Source organism: Ixodes scapularis, unplaced genomic scaffold, assembly GCF_016920785.2.
Source record: "Ixodes scapularis isolate PalLabHiFi unplaced genomic scaffold, ASM1692078v2 ptg005406l_1__unscaffolded, whole genome shotgun sequence".
Classification (NCBI taxonomy): Eukaryota; Metazoa; Arthropoda; class Arachnida; order Ixodida; family Ixodidae; genus Ixodes; species Ixodes scapularis.
The window spans coordinates 40116-52328 of NW_024610454.1; the positions used below are offsets into that span (position 1 = coordinate 40116).

Consider the following 12213-nt stretch of genomic DNA (forward strand, 5'->3'; position numbering starts at 1 on the left):
CTCACTCCTAAGCCTGGACATCTGCAAAGCCTTTGATAACGTCTCGCATGACTCCATACTCAGTACCCTCAGAGAAACGCAGTTCGGCCCTCGAATGTACAACTACATCCGCAACTTTCTATCGAACCGCACGGCCGCCTTTAAAATTCCTGGACACATCTCCACACCTTTTCCCTTACACCAAGGAGTACCACAACGCTCTATCCTCTCTCCCACCCTTTTCAATCTTGCCATGAGCAAACTTACCGCACAACTCGATACCATCCCCCACGTTAAATTCTCCATTTACGCCGATGACGTTACCTTATGGACCAACACCGGTTCCCCCGGCCAGCAGGAAGAGACACTGCAACACGCCTGCCACACTGTCGCACGCTATGCCATTAGTATAGGTCTGGCCTCTTCTCCATCTAAATCGGAACCCCTCGTCATCTCCAACCGCAAAAACAATCCCGACAGGCAGCTGATCACCGTACACCTCGACGGCACACCCATACCCCAACGCCCACAAATCAGGCTCTCAGGCTTCACCATCCAAAACAACGGTGCAAGCGATATCACCGTCTCCACCCTCTCCAAACAGATAAATCAAATCACACACATCCTCGGCCGCGTTTCCCGCTGTCACAGAGGCCTCAAAGAGAGCGACATGAGACGAGCCATCGAAGCTCTCATCTTCCTTTTGTACTCTACCATATCCCCTACAGCCAGGTCACTACCCGTTAACTAAAACACCTCCAGACACAGCTCCGCAAACCCACCCGCCTTGCTCTCGGCGTGCCACAGTACGCTCCCCTAGAGCACTTACAACAGATGGACCCCTTCAACACACTCGAGGAGCGAGTCGACTTGCACTGACTGGGCCAACAGCAACGCCTAACCACGTCCCTGCAGGGTCGCTACATTCTCAACTCTTTCGGTTACGACACCCTGCACCTCCCTCCCATCGAAACAACCACACCCCCCTGGGATACCATACACCAAATCACCACACTCCCCATACACAAACATATGAATCCCGACAGCAACCCGGAACACCGCAAGCACAGAGCCAAACTCATATCCCAAAAACTCGCCACACTTCAGGCACACCAGCACCTCATCTACTACACAGACGCCAGCTACGACCGTGGCACCAAACTCGGCCGCACCGCAATTCACTGTCGCCAGACCAACAGAACGCTTAGGCAAACATACACTGAAGCGCCTTCGGCAGACCTCCTGGAGACTCAGGCGCTGTGCTCCGCCATTCACCATGCCATCGCCAACCCCCACGAAGGACACACCTCCATCACTGTCCTGACAGATTCCCAAAAGGCAGTTCGCACATTTCAGTACAACCAACTCCCCAACTACATGTCGCGCGAGCTTCGAGCCGCCCTCAACACAACCCCCATCCTTCGCGTCTACATCTATTGGATCCCTGGCCACGCTCTAATCCCAGGCAATGAACGAGCACATTCACTTTCCCGAGTCACTTCCACTCCGGGACCTGCGATTGACTGGCCTACGTCCTATGACCCCCAACTTCAGCGCAATGAATACCATCAACGGCGCTCCGACACACTCTGACAACTGAGCGAATCCAGACTCTCCCTCGCACCACCGCCTCCCACACTCTCCCGACAACAGGCCAGCACTTTACGCCGAGCACAGAGCCACACGCTATCCTCCCCACACTATACTCATCTCTTCCAAGGCGCTCAGGGAGCAGCTTAGTTCCCTTCTGCACTGGCTACCCAAACAACACGCACACCTACTGGCGATGCCTCCATGCACAACCATCCATCCGATCTACACTTTTCAAGTTCCCTCCCGGGCTTCGGCCCACGACATGGAAAGAGTGGCTCTCTCCCACAAATCATCAACACGTGCCCGCCAACTTCGACGCCCTTCTTCACCACATCACAACGATCGAAGAGAAGCTGAAGGCATCGAAAGACGCTACCAACCCCCCATGATCCACCTATCCTCGCCCTTCTGAATGGCCTCTCTCCTGGACACCACTTCGACACCCTGAACTGAGGGTCAATAAAGATGTTTTCTCTCTCTCTCTTCCCCTACTGTGCCCCAAGACGAAAAAAGTTCTGGAACTAAACAAAGAAAAATCAGAACGTTGGCAGTCTTGCACTACACAACGTACTGGAGGGATTTTTGACACATATATGTGTCCAGCGACCCTGTTTCTATGTTAAAATAAAAAAAAAATTTCGGACCATATACGCATAACTCGCGTCAGGGGCAGATGCTGAGTAGCGAACCATGCAATCATTTTTCCTTAGCGGTTGAAAAAACATTCTACCGCCTGGTGTTTTATTTTGTTTCAGTGGACAATTATACTTGTCCCCCTTAGGAAAGAACTGTTCCCTTTATACCACTTGTTGTCAAAAGAAGCCTCGCCCTCCTTCCTTTTTTTTTTTTTGTACGGCTCTCTGAATTTTTGAAGTTTGGCCGGTGGTTCTAACCCCGTGTCACTCTGGCCAACCCTGGTATAGAGGGCCTTTAGGCACGCTTACCTCTGGCGGTGGCAGCTTCTCCGTCTGTGTGCGCCCATTTCTGGAGGGCCGTCGGCGAGATCCCGATCGGCATAGACATCATCTGGTCACCCAAAAGAGTTACCTCCAATTGCCGCTGCGCCACGTCCCGAAGCACTCTTGGACGGAGACGCAGCCTGCGTTTGGAAAACAGGAATTCTTCCGTAGGGTTTCTTCGGGATTCGCATAGAATCCGCGGTATCATACCCCGGTTTATCAGATGCTGTTAGAGGAATCGGTGGCCGAGTTTGTTATCGCACCGCAGCTCGGAGCACGTAGAGCCAACACTCGTACCGATGAACCCATAAATTCTGCGTTCAGTCGCAATTCTTGCCCGTCCCGATTGTAATGAACATCTTAATAGCGTGCGTTTGTGTATCACTATTGTGAGATGCATGTTAAAAGTTCCAGATGCTTGGACTGCACTGGCTAAAATTCTTGTTCATAGCGTAAACGTGGAACCACCTTAGGCTGGCTAAACACGAGCGTTTAATTTTATTTTGTTTTGAGACGCGATTTGTTTTAAAACATAAAGTACTTTGTAGCAAATTGACCTTCTTTTAGGTATTTGTGCGTCTGACCGATCGTACCCCATGGCTTGGCACGTCACCACAATCTGTTTTGTTATCATAGCAACACCTCGTATTTATTTTGCTTTATTATTCTGCGTCACGTAGACAACTTCCTAATCTGCAAGCTAAGGTCTATGCATTATACCTTCCTGCTACAGTTACCGCATGCCAATACTCTCCATATTACATAGCGAGGTTCTACAGGAAAGTGAGGCAATGAAAGAACAAACTTTCTTACGTACCCCGAGATGACCCCAGCATGTGCTAAGCAATGTTTAACGTTCGCTTAATATATGGTGAATTATGTGCATTGCTGCACTTTGAAATTTAAGGTTGGTGATTTTTTTTTATTCTAAATATTCGCGACTCCAACTAACTATAGGAACCGTGCGCATCTAATCCAAGCCCCGACCAGGGCGCCCCTACCGGCAAACGGGTCCATCGCATCGGGGAGCTTCTGTCAGTCGCTGCGTTGGTTGTGCGTTGTAGTGGGTTAGCGTTGTAATTTCTGAGATGGCTATTCCGCACCAAGAAAGCCGCAACAATTGCTGCGTGGTCGGCTGCAACAGTACGTCGAAGATCGCACACGGCACGAAGTACTACATCGTCCCTTCGAAGCCGTACGGCCGTACGAGGCGGAGTACTGCGCGACCTGCAGGTGCGACTTGTGCGTCCATACAGGTTAGTGGCGTTTCTTACCTTTCTGTTCGCGCTTTGTTTAAGCTGCTGACGAATAATACAATTAACTTTTTTCTATTCTAGCGACGATGGAACAGCATCGACACAGACGGCAAACTCTAAAGTATGCGGCAAATACTTCACCGGAATCAAGAAGCGGAGTGCGGTCGCCCCCCTAAGCCTACACTTGGATGTTTCCATCAGCCTACAGGAAGTTAGTAGTGGGAATCGCGGAACGGCGCGAAAAAAATCGCCCAGTTATTGTCAAGCTGATTCAGAAATAAACGTACATAATTACCACGGTCCACTCAACGCCAACTACATTTTTTTGCGGGCACGCTTAATTTTGTTAGCGGAGTACGGCGCTCCGTGACATCCACTTGTCCGTCGAAACGGACCTCCTTCACGTCGTACACGCGGCCAGATTCACGAAGGAGTTTTCCCTTCTTCATATTGGTACCACGGAAGAAGCTTTCTAGATTCGTAACCGCCTTAAACCCCGTCGTAATCACCTCGGGAACACTATCCGCTGTTCTAGCTGTGCTGCTCGTCGCCATTGCTTCCCCCGATGATTCTGCACCGGCTACCGAAGAAGTTTTCCGGATTCGTAATCGCCCTCTGTCCTCTGTGGTGTTCGTTGCTATTACTTCCCGATGATTCTGCGCCGACGGCACCGGCTACCGAAGGAACTTTCCGAACTCGTAACTGCCTTAAATTCCTTCGTAATCACGACGGGAACACTGTCTGCCGTGCTGTTCGTCGCCATTGCTCCCCGATGCTCCTGCGGCGGCTACCGGTAGGTCGCGGCGAACAATAGGCGACCGCCGCGACACGGCCGGCATGCTCGCTTCCTATAGGTGGCGCCACTCAACTTCCAAGATGGCGGGTTTAGTGAGGGTCAGAGATGGCGTACTGCTGTTGAGCCTGTCTGATGTGCTGGCTTCACTGAGCGACATAAATTATTTCTGGTAATACGAGGAAGCTAGGGTGTTGTTAGCGCAGGTCACCTCTTTAACCAGAAAACACGAACGGTGTTTAACGTATTAAATACGGAAGGATGCGCGTTTTAATTTTGGAGCGAAACCGAAACTTATCTCTATTTTGGATTTAATTTCTCGACAGATGCCTTAATTTCGGATTCTTTCACGACTCAAGATGTGTCTCACATCGCAAATATTTACTTAGAAAAGTTGTTCCCGGAAACTTTATTTTGTGACATACTGTTCGATCCAGGCTGATATTCGTCGTTGTTGAAAAAATCAGTGCTGATATCTGTGCGTTCTCGCTGCCTTTTTCTCGCTCAGATAATTGTCATGGGAAATAATGACAATTATCCCAGCACAAGAATAAGAGAATAATTCAAATTTTTACAATATGTCCACGAAACGCATAAACTAATAAACGCTGCTCTCACTGCAACAACCCAAGACGAAATCCGAGTCAGACAGCTGATGTGTGTGTGTGTGTTTTTATAGCACCGCGTGACGCGTAGGACTTCATATTACATCCAGCGTTTAACTGTTTGCTTATCTTGAAACTATGTAAGAGTTTTTCATATGCTAAAAAGAAAACAGAATTATACCTTTCTGGAAAGACTATTATGGTTAAATAGAGTATTCTCTTGATCTTGGCCTTAATTAGAGGCATACATTGCCGTGATTTGTATTATAATAATAATATTAAAATTCGCATATTTGAATAAGTAATTATTTATGCTCTAACATATTTTTGTTGCTTATGATCTAATTTTAAACGCGCGAAGAAATATGACTATGAAAACTGTGCTAATTATCATCACTGGCTCCAATTGCTGCATTTTAATTACAAATAAAATAAAAATAGTCTAAAATCAATGAAAACATTCTAGCTAATGTGAGAAATCGATGTAAAATTACATTAATTGTGGGTAAAGTATATTGCGCTATCAAAGTCGCGACTTTTGACAATCGGCGAAACGTCCAAAGTCGCCGCCAATATACTTCCAGACCCAATGCCCAAAAGTTAAGAAAAAGCCTTTTTTTAATTACTAGTTTTTTCATAACATTTATTTACTTTTGTATTTGCTCGCCGTCGTTTTGCCAATCTCAGCCTTTCCAGTTCGAAGGAACGCCTACCTGCTTGCACGTCTGCTCACTGCAGCACGTTTCGTTGGCGTTGGAAGCCGGTGAAACAGCAGTCAGTTTTAATATTGCGTATGCGAGCGAACTCAAGCCCTGTGTGTTTGCGTTAGCTTTGCGTGTTCCACACTGCGCGTGCGCGGAGCCCGAAATTGCGGTCTTGGATGGCGCATGGCGATGAGGCGCACGCAAAACGTGGGGCACGCAACTCTAACGCAAACGCACACCGCTTCCGTTCGCTTCTATGCGCAATACTAAAACTCTCCAGTAAGACACAATCCCATACCGGCTGCAGCACTACGTTGGGACAGTGAAGAGTGTTGTTTGCATTCGGAAACGACATTTCGCGAGCCATGATCGCGAGCAGTTTCGCCATGCCCGCTGAGCAGGAGAATCGGGGGACCCTCACTAGAGCGCTTCCCGTTTCTGCCGCCGGAGGGCGAGCATCGAGCTGGAGACGCAAATAGGGTGAACTTATTTCTGGCTAAAAACTCGAAGCTGTTTTATTTCTATCTAAAAAGTAAAATGTTCTGAACACTTGCTGATATCGCCTCGGCAGGAAAGCCCTTACCCTTTAGCCTTCCCCCTATCTTTGTAAACCTCAAAACAAGATGAAAAGATTGTCAAAAAAAGAATTAATATTTTGTAATTGTATGCGTTGTTTAGTACCTCTGATTTCATCAAAAACGAGAGCAACGTGAGCTTAATAATTGTTTTTTAATATCTAGGCCATCTCTGGGAAGTAACAGCACCTCTAAAATGTACACTTTAATAACGTTGATAGAAAAACCTTTTGTTCCCTTGTTATCTGACTCTTCAGAATAAAATAAAAAAAAATTTAATATCAACGAACTAGCCTAAATTATGCAGCCCCGTCTATTCTGGATGAATAAACTGGAATCAATTCTGCACACCTACTCCTTGCCTAATGAACGCCAAAATGGACATATACGTATCTCGTGCTGAGTATGCCGAACGATATTAATCAGTGGTAGTACCTTCTTATTGCAATACCAAAAACGGTCGCCAGTGCGTATACACTAAAATGTATTATACAATTAAGGCTGTAAAAGGGTTGTTCCAGAGATTTTAACTCATCGCTATTACAATTTCAGCAAACTAACTTTAAGAAGCGTACCCTGTTTAATCGTACGATAGGATGCTGTTGACTGAAGCATCTTTTATTTTGTAAGGATGTAAGAAGGATCTCTAAAGGCTGCTACAATCAAATAAGGCGAACACCCCTTTTGAAGGGTGTTTGCTGCACTAACATCCGATTCAAACACCTTTAGACAAGGTTGGTTTAGAAATTATGCTGAATAATTATTGCATGCAACAATGCTTTTCACATGAACATATATTCCTCTAACGCTTAGATATAGTACTATACTTTACGTGAAATACTGAAGAGTACAGAGCAATGCACTAGTAACCTTGACAAATGCAGAGACGTCATCTGCCTATGAGTGTATTTCAATAGTTGTGTAAATAAGGCGGTGAAGCAGTCAACACGATCGTGATTACCCCCTCATGAGTTGTTTATGGTGTCTATATTTTCTGGTTGCATGCATGCGATAACTGCATGTTGCGCGTGTTGCATGTGTACGTGTTGCTCGTAATAACCATCTAAAGGATAATGGTTAGATTGTCAAAAAATTTAGAGTGTTCATCGGCATAGGTGTAGCTGGGAAAATCTTGCTTAAGCCTTTAAGTGTTAACATTCTCGAGCGTGTGGGTGTAATCACAGTTTCTTCATGTATGCGGTCATTTTTAATTCCAGTTCTCATAATTATAATTTTTACCAATGTTCAACAAAGATAAGCAGTTGATTATTCTTTATTCTTTATTTTGATTCGAGGAACCCCTCTACCACCCATACGGCTTTTTTGCGGGGCAAACAATACTGAAAAAAACAACTCTTCTACAAATTTGCAAGGCAAAACATCGATTCATTTGAGGCGTTTCATATTTGTTGACTATTTTAACTAACAAACAAAACTTGTTTTTTGTACCGTACCTTTTAGGTTTTAAATATTAGGGCCCAGTAGAAGGAAGGTTTGCCCATTCCTGCATTCACCTTCTTGCATGCCTAAAACTACAAATTGGACCCGAAGCGTACCTTGAATATGCCCTCGTGTTCTCCTTGAGTGTTTCCTCTTGGTCCGCTCCACAGTTGTAATAAAGCCTGGCGTCCTTGCCCATGTTGAAGCATCCAGTACGTTCGATGTCGTCCACCGTTACCACGATGTCATCAGTACCAGCAGCCGTAGTATTCATTGCTACTAACGTTGGTGCTCGGCTTTAACAGAACCATTCGATAGAAAAGTTTTGAGAAATTATTTGAGCGCAAAGGAAGTAGGGGTAGTTCGTTCAAAAAACATCAAATGTATCATATGGGAGGCTATGGGTGTACCAACTTGCTGTACACTAGGGGTAATTGAACATCTGCCGACGTATTGTAAGCGAATCGTTATTCCTATTATTAGCTGGGTATTGTACACAGCTGAGCCATCCGGTTCGAATGTACGCGTGGAACGATGCAGATAAAAATGCTGAAACTCCCCTGATCACTCATTTGTATTATTGGGGGGTACACGTGTGGAGGGTTGCATTAAAGCCAGTGTAAGTTAGTACCTTCTTTTGATGTATTTTTTATTTGACCTGGTGATTCGTTATTCATTAGATAGCAGCGATTTTAGGATTAATTATCACTTGTCTCGTATGGCCAATTTCCGTTTTTTTGAGCGTTAGGTACTTGATCGTTCCTAGACTCGGACAAAGGTATTTCAAACGCAGGTTGCTTTTTATCAGCCTAATGTTTTATGTACTGTACCTTCAATAATATTTGATGTCAACAAGTTTTTTTAACTTGTCCGAGCAATGACACGGAGGCTTTTTACTCGTCAACATGTTCCTCACAATACGTGGGTTGTTTCGGCGTGAAACGTTCCTTAGATCTTCAAGGGAGGGGAAGGGGGGGGGGGGGGGGGAGGGGAGGGAGGGGGAATGCAGATTTACTGCAGGTAAAAGAATCAATTGCGAAGATCGACGCTCATTCACTGGTGGAAAGGGCACATGATCAACACCGATTGGCTGATTCCGGTGGGTATGGGAGGCTCTGGAAAACCGCCAGGCTTTAACACCCTGCTAGTGCCAGTATCTCCATTCCAGGAACTGCTATCAAGGTTACATTACACGTGTGAATTTGTCTGATGAAGAGCGCCGTGAGCGTAGGCGCCGAGCTCTCTGAAGAAAAGATAATTGATTTTTTGTTGACCCCGGCTAGGTGGCACAAGCTAGCGCAAGTTATAACGGGTACAACCGTTACCATCTATCCATCCATTCATCCTTTTACTTGATGCTTTTCACTTCACCTGTTCATAACAGTGAAGTATGCCGTTTTCCCCGCTGCAATTAGTCGTCTTATTTTATAAACCCCCTTCTGCACCTTCCCCGGCTGGCATGGGGTCCCCCATCACTTTGGTGGCTCCTCAATAGATCTCCGATACATCGATGGTTGAAAACCCTGCTCTAGTTATTTCTTCACATGTAAAACCACTTCGCAGATGTAATCCGTTATTTTGACATGGCACACAGTTTTTGGATGTCCTCCTCGAAGAAAGTTTCCGTCTGCGTTCCCAGATATTTCGCCACGAGTTCAGGAAGATCGTCAGTCACCGCAGACGTTCTTCCCTGACCCGCATCTCCACAATCATTTGCTCCTCCCTCCCCCGAAACTTTGCGCAACTTCCTTCAAACACATTACGCGTCCGTGACGAATTGCGATTTTGCTGACGCATGACGGAATGACTGAGAACCTCGGCGGCAAATTATATTAGAAAGCGCATCCAAAATGTTGTGCTACATTATGATAACTTTCATAATGTGTGCAATAATTATTTGGAGAAATGTCTACCTAGAGCATAATTGAATAATAATATTATTAATTATTATTATTAATATTATTATGTTGTGTGTATGTATACACATACGGAAGTTAGCCTCAATGGGCATCTGGTGTCACACAGGCGCAGTCTTAGCAAGATTCATATGTACCATCGACTCCTTAAAAAAATATTACAAGAAAATTTAACGTTTTTTTTTTACTGGAGTTTACGTGGAGAAGGAATCTTTCGAACCAAATAGGGGTGAATATTGCCTAAATATGTAGCATATTTACTTCCTGAACCAGGATGTACTAGCGAGGCAACAAAAACGTTCTCGACAATTTAAGCATTCGTAATCTACTCACTCATGCATCTGCTTATTTTTTCGTTATCATCAATAGCTTTTACCTTTTTAATGATGGACAATATACGTACAGCGAAAATGGAAACAGTAATTCTAGATAAGATTAAGAAAAAACTAGAACGCGATAAAAGAAGGGTTAAAAAAGTCCATACCTTGAACATCGATGGTATTATACAACTTCTGCATGCAGGTTACAGGGTAAGTATAGAAGATTGGATTCACATAAAATGTAAGAGAAATTAGCAAACATCGTCTCGGAACATTAATATTAATCGCTAAAGTTAGATCAGGACAATCTCGATCGCGTCGTCCAGATTCAACGTTAACAACACAAGTGTTTTAAGAGTCTTTTATATTCAAAGTGAGCTCTGTGACCCGAGATGCCTATCATAAAATATCTGTAAGAAGCGCTTCTAGGCATTTTCAGTAATTTCTCGGTGCATTTGCCCAATATGATGCCATACGACGGAGGAAAACTCCATCTTCGACGTAATTAATGCAAAGTATTGCCGCATTGTGCAGGCTGACGTGCAAAAACTCACGTGTAAGTACGCTTGCTAAATTGAGGACGCGGGAAGGGATCTTTGTTGGATCCTCAATCTCGCTTCCAAACAGCACGAACACAAGGAAAGTATCTTGTTGTCGCATGATGCGCACATTTTGCTTTCCGATACTTTTAGCTTTGTATTTTTTTTTGTATGCTACAAACGGGCATTTGAGCGTGCGCCGAAGCCAGCCCTGCTATTCACCTCATAATACTAGCGTACATGACTACATCTACACGGACGAGCGCGTGACCAAGTACAAAACAATAAAATAGACGTACGACCGCATAAAAAGCAACAGACGAACAAATTCGCCTTACTACAGGTTTCCACGGGCAACTCACACACCTGCGTAAAAGTCACGCGCTACATTTACCTCATGTTTCCGATCGTTTGCCGGGGATTGCGATAAGAACGAACTAATCAATCGTTTCAGTGAGACTTTGTAAAGACATCAGTTTTAGAGCGCACCTCTTAGGCGCCCATTTCAGCGTATAGCAGCGTCGCCGTCAGCGTAACTCCTCTAAATTTAGCGGTAAAATTGACGTCACATGAACGCAACACCGTTTCAGTTTCCCCGCTAAATTTAGCAGAGAATTGAATTGGTGTTGAAGGAACGTGACGTCAATCTTCCTGCTAAATCTAGCGGAGAAACTGAATTTGTTTATGGGTGACGTGACACAATGCCGCGCGACGCCATTTTTCCCGCTAAATGGACCTTTTCCATATACCGACGGCACCAGGCGGTGGCTGCGCGAACTAAAAAATCGAGGAAGTGACCTGCGCTACCAATCAATAATGGGAGCTACGTTACCAGTTGCTTCGCTCTCTGAGCAGCGTCGCGTGCCCAACGCAACGAGGTAGGCCTAGCGCGACTTTAAAGAAGGAAATCCGTAGCGTCCACCCAAACGTCGTGTTTTTCTTTCCGTCCACTTTCTTTTTTTGTGTAACACAATTATATATATGCTGCAATTACGTGTTCTACTCGTCGATTTACAGCCTCATTCCGAATTTCCTCGATTTTTTTGTGCCGACTTCCACCGCTTGGCATCGGGCGCTCGCGCGTGCGCAGAACGCTTCTCGGAAAAGGTCCATTAAGCGGGGAAACTGAATTGGTCTGGTTAAGTGGCGTCAAATTTCATGCTAAGTTCAGCAGAGAACTGTGAGAGGAGGAGAGGGCACGGAGGAGGAGGGTGGGAGAGGAGGAGGTGCAGGGGAAAGAGGAGGGGATGAAAGAATGGGGAGAGGTGGAGGAAAGGAGGAGGGGTAGGAGAAGATAAGGGAGGGTGGATACGGAGGAGGAGGGGCATAGCTTCCCCTCCCTATCGTCCCCTTCTCCTCAAGAGCTGCGTTCTAATTTCGCTTTACAGAGATTCGTAAACGCCTTTCTTTTTTTCTGACAGAAGTTTCCAATCAAAAGTGAAATATACGAGAGACATCGATCATTATTTTTGAAGCGTGTTTTTACTTTAACTTAGGTCAAGCCATCCTGTAGCCGCAGTGGTCTCAAACTTAT

At 45.4% G+C, this 12213-nt stretch overlaps 1 protein-coding gene across 1 annotated transcript in view; it reads right to left on the reverse strand.

Moving 5' to 3' along the window:
• LOC120841574 (hydroxyacid oxidase 1) overlaps positions 1 to 8178 on the reverse strand; it is a gene marked incomplete at its 3' end in the record, with an annotated part of 46300 nt that extends 38122 nt beyond the window's left edge. Inside the window, exons 1-2 of the mRNA XM_042288457.1 lie at positions 8021 to 8178; positions 2517 to 2671 (exon numbers count right to left, since the gene is read on the reverse strand). Of these exons, the coding sequence (XP_042144391.1) occupies positions 2517 to 2671; positions 8021 to 8178 (313 nt within the window). The remainder of the gene's footprint in view (positions 1 to 2516; positions 2672 to 8020) is intronic.
• Between the last annotated feature and the right edge of the window lie 4035 nt (positions 8179 to 12213).